A 9,988-nucleotide genomic window follows, 5' to 3' on the forward strand; every position below is an offset into this window, starting at 1 on the left:
TGAAACTAGTTTCTTAATTTGAATGTAACCTGATCTTGTGATGCGTTTAGGACGTCGTTGTCCGCGGTTAAGCTGATGCTCCGCCTTCGTCGTCTTCCGTCTCCGAGTCGTCGCTAGGCAGGTCACCCCGCCATCGAGTCCCGGATGTAACGTTGGACGTGTTCCGTACATATGCCCTCCTTTGGGCCAGCTGATGCAAGATGCTGTTGCTTGTCACTTGCTGAGGGTGGCTTCCCATTACCGGACAATCCGGGATCTTTCTCAACCACTTGTCCATTCGTCTCTTGAATTCTTGAATGTTGCAAGGGCGAACTCCCCTCCTCTCAGCGCTGAAGGAAATGATAATTTAGGAGGTGTGTTGATGCTGCAACGTTTTGCATATTTGTTTATTGACGATTATCATCGAAGGTATTTGAAAGTGCCTTACGACATTGTAATTGATTGTATTTTCTATACTGTGATTTATTGCCGAGTAATCCTCTTGTAGTGTGTAATGCATTGGGAAACGAGTCTTCCACTACCAGCTGATACCCGTTTCTGTTACTGCATTAGCTTCGTACGTCTTGTGCATCTCTTTAATACGTATTATTTAACAGCTACGAACGATACTTCGTGATGTTTGCCAAAGATCGGCCTTCCAGCTTGTGACTGTCTATACAATTCGCGAATGGCCGAAATCACCAAGTTTTAAAAATTACAAACGATATTGCCAACAATTATTATTATTATGTTCAGTCAGGTCCCAGGATTTGTAACAAACGCTACTCACGGTTTAATTCTCATTGAAATAGGATTTGTCTAAAAAATTTAGCTACACCACCTGAAAATGGTATATTTAAATTTGAGCTACACGTTTGTGGAGTTCCTTTATCACTTTATCAACATAAAATAATCCAAGTAAAACAGCTTTCTATTTAAATTTGAGCTACACGTTTATGGAGTCCTTTTCAACATAAATTAATCTAACTTAAACAGCTCGTGGAGGCGTCGTACTCCTGAAAAATAGAACTTATAAACATCCGTTATCACAGTTCGTTTGAAGTTGCATCAACTGTTAACTTATTCATGTGATAGAACAGTTTATTTAGAACGATTTCAAATGATTAATTGTCCTATGACACTTTGTTAAATCACGACACATATTATGATGCACGGAACAATTGTTCTCGTATATTATCTAATGCATGCGAGGACGGATGTTCAACTCATTAGAAATATATCGATATGAAACGAAATATATATTTTAATTTCCTTTGAACTAAAGTAAAATAAAAATGCAAATTAATAGTATCGACTAACAAAATTCCGTTGATGAACGACTAGCATTTTAGAAGAGAGCCCGACCGTACAGGAGGAAAGCACTATTTTTTATTCCACGTTCAAAGAAGATACTTGTATTGATCAAGAAATTATAACTCATTGAAACTCAGGCTTGATATACCAAAAACCCTGGCCGTTATCTTTCCGGAAATCACATATTTCTTTGAGCAGAGCTTTGAAAATATGCGTCTTTTCCTTCGGTAAGCGAGCTCGGAACTTGTCAATAATTTCATTGGTAGATGCTCTCCCATCAGTGCTTGCTTGGAAAGCTACAAAGTTTCTGATGTCGCTGAGAAGATCGAGGTTAGCGGAGGTGGTGGCATCAAGTTCTACGGCAACGCTTGAACCAGAAACCTCTTCGTTCTCTCGTTCATCGTCGTTGGTGCCACGGAGACGAGTCTGGCGCTCACGAATGCGCTGCAGAAGCTGGCTCGAGGACATCATTCCGCTGCCTTCGCTGTCGAATGAACAGCCTCCTAAAGTAAAGGTGTCTTCGACCGTATCTTTCTCTGCTCGCGGTTTGTCATCGTTGAACCTCGGTATTTCAGACATGTCGGAAGAACCGATTCCAAATCGGATTGGATTCGGTTTAGGAGGCTGCAGAGTCGGGCAGCGAGATCTCGAGGCTCTCAGAGCTTTCATGGCTTCTTTAGCAACTCGATCAGCTTCAGACTGAAGTAGCAAATAGTCTGGATCGCTGGAATTTACGATGGCATCATGGCTTAAGGCTGTGTGCACGCCAGACCTTTTGAAAAGTTTAGACAGCACGTAGTCGTCTTGCGCTTTACTGTCTTCTGCTTTTTCGTCTTCAAGACCTTTGGCTTTCCTCTTCTTCACAAGGTAACTTATCCGCTCCCCTTCAAATTTACGACCACGTCTGCAATTATTTCCCAGGCCACGTCTATGATCGGTTTTTATCTTACCGGAATGAGCTTTTTCAACGCCGCTCATACTTTCATGTTTTGTCCTGGACGACGAAGAAGTTTCATTTGACGCACTACTTTTTGACCCTATTTTTTTGCTCAGCATTCTTGCAAGCATCCGCATTTTTTCCCTCTTGATTTCAGCATCCTTGTCTTCGACTGCTGGAGAGTCTAGTGTTGCATCACGCGCATGCTGGACCGGAGATAAAGGTTTCTCAGATTCTATACTTTCTAGTACTTCGGAATGAGAACCAGGCGGCATGGGAGGTACAAGTATTTTTTCGTTTGACGATGGGCAAGTTTGTTCTTCCGATTCTGCAGCAGATTTGCAGTTATTTAATTTTAATTCAAAGCCATCACTCGATAAACCAGAAAAAGCTTCTGAAGCTGAGATTTTATTGTCTTTCATAGAAGTTTCTTCGGTGATTTCTAATTCGGCCTTCTCCACTCCGTCACTCTGTAGTAGCGTTGAAGAAGATACACCATCAAGATTTCCAGTAGCTGCGACGCAGGGATTCGGTTCCTCGCCTGACAATGCACGCTTTAAAACTGGCGAGGAAATTTCTCTCTGGCCGATGGGAGTTGATGGTGAAAGAGAGAGATAGGATTTAGTACCGATCGATATACCATCTTCAGGATTTTCAATGCTACAACCTGTCTCATTACCGATATTTACGTTAGATTTTTTGGCTAGGTTGCTTTTCTCAACGTCATATTCATTACAATTTTCGTCTTTGATTGACGCAATAGTACTCAAGTTCTCGGCGTCATTTTGCTGCAGTAGGCTTTTCGAGCTAAGTTCTTTTTTGGAACAAACTTCTTCTCGCTTTATTCTCTTTTTACGTAACTCGTCTTTTGGTTCTGCCTTATCTTTCTCCCGGGAAGACATAGATTGAGGTCTTGCACGCTTTTTGGCTCCGTCTACAGATCGCTTTACATGGCGGCTCTCGTCTTTCCTTGCCTTGCGCGCAACTTTGGAAGGGATGACGTCCGAGTTGAGTCCGGCGAACAGAGCTGACGATTCCGTTTTTTCTTCCTCGCCTTCATTGAGAGAAAAAAGTTCAAATAGATCATTGGTTTTGAAGAAACGCTGCTGTTTGGGGTCTTTCAAGACCCGATTTGTTAGGAACTGCTTGAAGATTTGCCGATGGTAGATTTTCTCCTCGATCGTGCCTGCTGTCAGTAACCTGGAAAATTATTGTTACTTCAAGTATCGATGTTGAATTAATTTCAACTTCCCGATGTATGTCGTCACATATGATCAAAAAATTATATCATCTTTTAGCAATCATATACCCGATTCACATTAAGTATCATCTTTCCAATTTAAAAGTTTTGAAATTTATTCAGTTCAAGCTTCACTAACAGTCCTGAATAAAAACACAGTCCGATCTTAAAAAAAATTATGAATCGATTTTTTTAATCGCGCTCTTGAGACCCTAAGACTGATGATTATAAAAAACAAATCCTTTATATGTACATTTTTTTCAAGCATTGCATATATTGCACTCATAGACTTTTTGTTATTTTTTGTAAAATTCAAATTGTTGTTTTTCTGACGTGTTTTTTCCAATCTTTCAAAATTTGTCTTCCTAGATAAAAAACAGCTAGCAGTACAATTGTGTCTTACATTTTTTGAACAATTATCGTAGCAAATAGCACACGTTTCAGTAAAAATTTCCAAGTGTTCGAGTCTATTTCTTTAATAATTCTGTTTTAAACGACAGCACCACAATAAGAAAATCGAAAATTATCTGGAATTACCGATAAATGGTGACATTTTTCAATTGGCCGATTCTCCAGGCTCTTTCTCTAGCCTGGGTGTCTGTCGAGGGGTTCCAGTCGGGGTCGTAGATAAGAACCCGGTCCGCCCCGACGAGGTTCACACCGAGACCTCCAACACGCGTTGTTAGGAGGAACACGAAAATGTTGGCGTCTTTGTTGAACTGCTTGACGAGCCCCTGGCGAGCGCCCACTGCAGTAGATCTGGAATCAATCGTACTGGTGTATAAAGGGTATTAATAATACATAACTGACTAACAAAAACTTGTGAAAATTATAGTGAGCAGCAACGGCAAATAACTGAAGTAATATTCTCCTGGAATAATTTCAGGTTCTCCGGTATATTTCGCGTCAATCCAAGCTTTTAAGATGATTTGAACTGTGATACCTACTGAAATTATCACTTAATCCATGATCGTGAGCCACATCAGGAAAATCAATATTGACAAGCTTCGCCTAATGAGATATTCTAGGCATTTACTCGTATCTTTCCTCAACAATTTAAGCCGTTACCGAGTTATTTCAGGTGATTCACGTAGATTTGATTAAAGGGCAGAATTTTAACCAATATTGTATTGTAGTATTGCAGACAAAGCAATTAGGCTTACCCAGACATTTTGAGGTACGTGTAGTTCTGCTGAGCTACGAACTTCTCGAGGATAGCGAGCATTTGTGAGGACTGGGAGAAGAGCAGCACGCGGTGCTTCTGCTGATGCCATACCTTCAGCACGCCTTGCACCACCTTTAACAGGTCATGATTAATTCAAGACCTAATAACTTGATGAACGAAGACATACAGTATATAAACTAAGTAGAAAGATAAAAACAGCTAGCAGTGCAAGTCTGGATATTTTTGAACAATAATCGTAATAGATATTTTTGAACAATTATTGTAGTATCGACACAAAAACTACTATGTTGAGAAGTAAGGTGGTAGGAATGCGTAGATTAGTCGAATAAATTTTGCAATGCTATTGCTAGCTACTCACTTGCATCTTGCCACTTCTCTCCCACCAACCGTAGGTATTGTACCGAGGAATATCTTCTTCCGTTTCACCAGCACAAAGTTTGATGCCGCCTGTGAAGAGATCGGGATGGTTGCACAACTTTCTCAAATTGGTGAGGCCAACAAAGACTTTCATTTTTCCCGACATGATTCGAGATAACTGGTCGCCTGCAAGATATTCTTGATACAACTGCCGTTGCTCCTTAGTAAGAGCGCAGAAGAGAACTTGTTCACTTTTGTCTGGCAATTCGAGATGAGCCTTTACGTCAGATTTCATTCTTCTGAGAAGATATGGGGATATTGTGTCGCGTAGCATCACCGCACATTGATAACCAGTCTCTACCTCCACTCTGCTGGCGTTTGCAAAACCGCCATGGGTGATAGGTACTGCAAATTGCTGCAAAAACACTTGCAAGGTTCCCAACTTACTAGGAAACACAAAATCAAATAGAGACCAGAGCTCCTTCAGGCTGTTTTGAATTGGCGAGCCAGAGAGAATGAGGCGGTGAGGAGTATTGAAGCTCTTAACAGCCACAGTAACTTGAGCATCAGGGTTACGAATCTTGTGACCTTCATCGAGGATGACATACTGCCAGTTGTGCTTCAGCAGAGAATCTAAATGAAGACGTACTCCTGTATATGAAGTGATGAGCACTCCTTTATCCTTGACTATATTGTGCATGAGTACCTTGCTGCTGCCTGCGTATCCTCCAGATTGATGCAAAACCCCTACTCTAAATGGCGGCCACCAAGCGTGGAAATGACTTACCCACTGGTGAAGAAGGGTTGCTGGGCATACGATGAGCACCGGGGCGTGATTGGTGTCTCTGCCGCAACGTAGGCCAGCCAAGAAAGCAATGACCTGAACGGTTTTTCCTAGCCCCATCTCGTCTCCTAAGATGCCTCCACAGCCTTGTGAGTGAAGCTGCCACAACCACTGCACTCCCGTTCGCTGGTATTTGTAAAGCCTTGACCATATAATCGAGGGCACCCGCATACTTCGTCCTAGAACTTCATAATCCAGAGATCCCGAAACGTTATTACAATCAACCACCTGCGTCTTCTTCCATTTTTTTATCCGTTTCTCATACGAGTCAAAGTTACTATCATCTACAGCACGTTTCTTTTCTTTCAATAACTTGTTTCTTTCTCTGCGGGTCATCTCAAGTTTAGGGCGTATTTTACCACGTGCAGAAATTAACTTCTTTGCAGTTTTCTTGATAACACTTCCTTCACAGTGTATGCTCTCCTCTGCATCATATTCATCACTTGAACGAGAAGAATCAGACGGTAGATATTCTGAGGCATCATCATCGTCAGTGACCAGCTCGTCTTCCATGGGCAAGGCACGTAATTCTGGTTGGCAGGAACTATTTTCTTCTCTCTTGTACAAAGAGCCACTCAAATTTTCAGTTGAATGTTTCTGACGTTTTTTCGTTTTTTTCAAACAGCATAACGAATTTGATTTTGCATCTCTCATTTTTATGTTATCAAACTTTTGTTTCTTTGATCCAGCATTATTGAACAAAGGTTTTTGCCTTGGTGATAATTTAGAAGTTGACGGTTGAGATTCCATGTACCGCTGCCTGGAAATTACATATACGTACTGTCATTTGATACGTACATAAAGGATAGTAGGCAGTATGAAAATACCAAGAAATATTTCAAAATATTTAATGTCAACAATTTGAACTGATATATATACACATTTACAAGCTTCTATTATATTCATGATTATCCATAGATGAATGGTTTCTTATTCTTAATTTTTACATGAGATCAGAAACTCCTGAGAGCTGAAGTCCCTACCTGGCTGCAAACAGAGAAATTTCAGTAGCAAATGGCGTGATCTCTCCAACTCTGATGAGACACTCACGTTCAGTTTCTGTATTTTGGGAGGAGAGAGACTGGATTTGCAGCAGTTTGTCATCGCCCTGAAATTATAGAATAAGGTCAGCACTTAGCAGGTGTTAATCAATGGCTAGATGGTGATGCCAGATGGTAAGAATTTTTATCAGTTTGTTCTTTCTAAGTGATTGCCAGTATGCAAACATTAGAATATTATAATCATATTAAAAATTATATTGAAAAAGTGAGTGTATGATATTCTATGAGATTAAAAATATTGGAAGCAAAATTATACATAATGTACTAAGATTAAATAATTTAACATTAAATAAGTAGTTATGAGATTGTGGAGCCTGTTTAAGTACACCTACTGATGTGTGGGACATGGAAGACAGCTCTTCTTTGATCTTTTCAAGGCGGCCATTAAGCTCATCAATGCTGGCAAAGCCTTTGGCAGCCTCTTGTTCTGCCGCAGCATAGCGCTTTGGGTCTGTGATGCGGTGCTGCAAGCCTGAAATAGTCAACAAAAATTGTAGATAATCTCCAACTCGTAAACAAATTTGTCATTAGCAATAAAAATAAATCATTTTTCAGCCAGTGACTATGAACCGTACATCAAAAAACTATTGGCAGCAGGTGCATTTGTGGTAAACTAGATATTAGTAGCTTAACTAGCTTTTAAATTATAATAGTTGATTCTGTTGCATTATAGGACACATACTACTGTATATACATACATTCATCAATCTAAGTTGAAAAATAATATTAATATTTAACATGAAAGACATAATTAAATGCTATTTCAAGAGGATAAAAACCTACTAGCAAGTTTATCATTCAACTGAGATGCATTTTTGTGGGCCTGCTCAATTTCTGTGGAAACTTGACGAAATTCTTGTTCCAATATGTTGAGCCTTTGCTTATGTTCATGGTGAGCAAGTACTGCATCAACCTGTCAAGACAAGAAATCATAAATTTGAGTTTTCTTCAAGGTATTTGTCAAAGGAACATAAACTATAAGAAATTATTTTAGTTATGTTTACAAATAAATTTCAGGGTTCCTGAATGGGCATTAATTATGAATACAAACTTGATGCTATACAAAACCATAGCTGAAAGTACCTACCTTTTGTTCAACTTTCTTTTCTACAGTTGATTGGTCTAGTATGGTGACACCAAGAGCACATATTTCTGCATTTTCATCATCAGCAGGAGTAGTTAAGTGACTCGAGTCTTGTGTGTGACTGACAACAGTCGTTTGGAGAACCTGTTGATCTCCTATGTCTGACATTTTGGAATCTGAAACCATGCCTGATAATAAGGAAAGAATATTGTATAAATTGCATTCATAACATTATTCCTATGAGATTTTGTGCAACTATTATTACCCAACCCATGTTACTTGCTTATTAATATCTATCAACATTTGATGGGAACTAGAGTAGAAAATATCTACCTTTCAAACAGCATCTTGAAATTTCCTCTATTTTTGGAACTGCAAGATTCGCACTAGATTAATTACCTCCTATCTAATTGTTAACAAAAGAGCACAGTTGGGCTGAAAGATTACAAATACTTTGAAAATTTGTCACTTCAGAGCCACAAAATTTCAGTGACAAGCAGGAAAATTCCAATCCTGGATAGTGGATGGGAAAGCGATATCAAATTTCCCAAAATAAAAAGATATTATACATTTGGATAAATTTATCAATATATATATATATCCAAAGGACCAAACAATCATATGCGAGAAGCTCACAACAAAACCCTCACCTGTGCAACATTGGAGGCTTGAACAGCATCATCATGCTGTGCCCCAATACTACAAGACTAACAATAACAGACTAAGCGGAGGCTCTCATCATCGAGGATGAGCCTCCAGCCATCAATTCGAAAACCACTGGATTTGTCAAGACATAGAAGTTGTTCTTGCAATAAATTTTAATTTTCAATTTCAAACTGTGCCAAAGATACTTTTACAGGCTTTAGTATATACTTATTGTCTAATGTCATTTCCAAATTTAAAATGTTGCAAAACTCTTCAGTCTTCACCTACTTGAGAATGAATATTGAATATTCAAGACTTTGAATTCCAGTAAAATGTAATTTGGCAACCTGCTTTTTGAATTTTGATCTCTCAATACCAGCAAGAAATTATTAGTCCAGCTTATTAAAGAAAACAATAAGAAAATTGTTAATTATAAGCCTGCTCTGGTCTTCAATCAAACCTACAAAAATATACACCTTAATGCATGATTTTCACTTTTTAGACTGACTTTCCTGAAATGGTCAATGCTGTTAGCCTGTTGGCTTCTGCCTTCTGGGCCAACCTTGGCTAGGAGTGGCCCTAGGACAAGTGCAGGATTGGTATTTTCCTACTTTTTTCTGTTCTGAAATCTCACAGCTCTAATGTGACAAATTTTTAATACAATTGGAATCTTGGGGCCTAATTGTGAACTTTTCATCTGGCAGAAATCTCACGGTTCCAGAAATGGCGGGAAAGCTCTAGTTGCAGCCCTAAAGGTAGATGTTTTCCATGCTTGGACACAAGTGCATCACACATCACAGCGTTCCAGCATAGTACTGAGCACTCAAATATTTGGCAAGTCACTAGGAGCCTAGGCCCTAGGGTAGGGCCCGTAGGCATGGTGGCAGGGAATTATTGTGAGTACTTATCGGTCCACCGCCTTATGATCGTGGAAACACCATGTGAATGTACGCCTTGGAAAAGTGGACGTTTATCTCATACTTTTGTGTGATATCGAAAACTTTGTTAGTATTGTCCAATCGTGAGAATTTTTTACGATTCTGGATGTGTTTTATTTTTATTTTAGAACGTATTCATTGCAAAAATGTGTCCGCTAGCCTACAGATAAACGACAAGTTAACTTGATTAGTCGTTGGCAACACGGGATTGGATTTCAAACCACGCGCGATTTCGGAAGCACGGTAGGTCCCAATGAGCTCAGTTTATAAATTTTCATTGCAGTGGAAACTGGAAGGTGGTGTAACGCGGTGGTAGGGTTGGTATTTCGATACGTTTTCTTATATTGACATGAGAATATATTACCTATACCATAGTGACAAAGCAGAGAGTTTTTTAGACTCT

At 39.5% G+C, this 9,988-nt stretch overlaps 1 protein-coding gene across 1 annotated transcript; it reads right to left on the reverse strand.

Annotated features, from left to right (window-relative positions):
* Nucleotides 1–812: 812 nt before the first annotated feature.
* Nucleotides 813–8,185, reverse strand: LOC108671490 (DNA excision repair protein ERCC-6-like). The gene is made up of 8 exons (XM_018159047.2): nucleotides 8,006–8,185; nucleotides 7,702–7,831; nucleotides 7,251–7,390; nucleotides 6,841–6,965; nucleotides 5,015–6,617; nucleotides 4,634–4,767; nucleotides 4,008–4,229; nucleotides 813–3,430 (listed from the first exon to the last, which is right to left on the reverse strand). Exons 1-8 carry the CDS (start codon nucleotides 8,168–8,170, stop codon nucleotides 1,417–1,419), a joined length of 4,533 nt encoding a protein of 1,510 aa, XP_018014536.2. The 5' UTR covers nucleotides 8,171–8,185; the 3' UTR covers nucleotides 813–1,416.
* Between the last annotated feature and the right edge of the window lie 1,803 nt (nucleotides 8,186–9,988).

This window comes from Hyalella azteca, unplaced genomic scaffold, assembly GCF_000764305.2.
Source record: "Hyalella azteca isolate HAZT.00-mixed unplaced genomic scaffold, Hazt_2.0.2 contig10672, whole genome shotgun sequence".
Classification (NCBI taxonomy): domain Eukaryota; kingdom Metazoa; phylum Arthropoda; class Malacostraca; order Amphipoda; family Hyalellidae; genus Hyalella; species Hyalella azteca.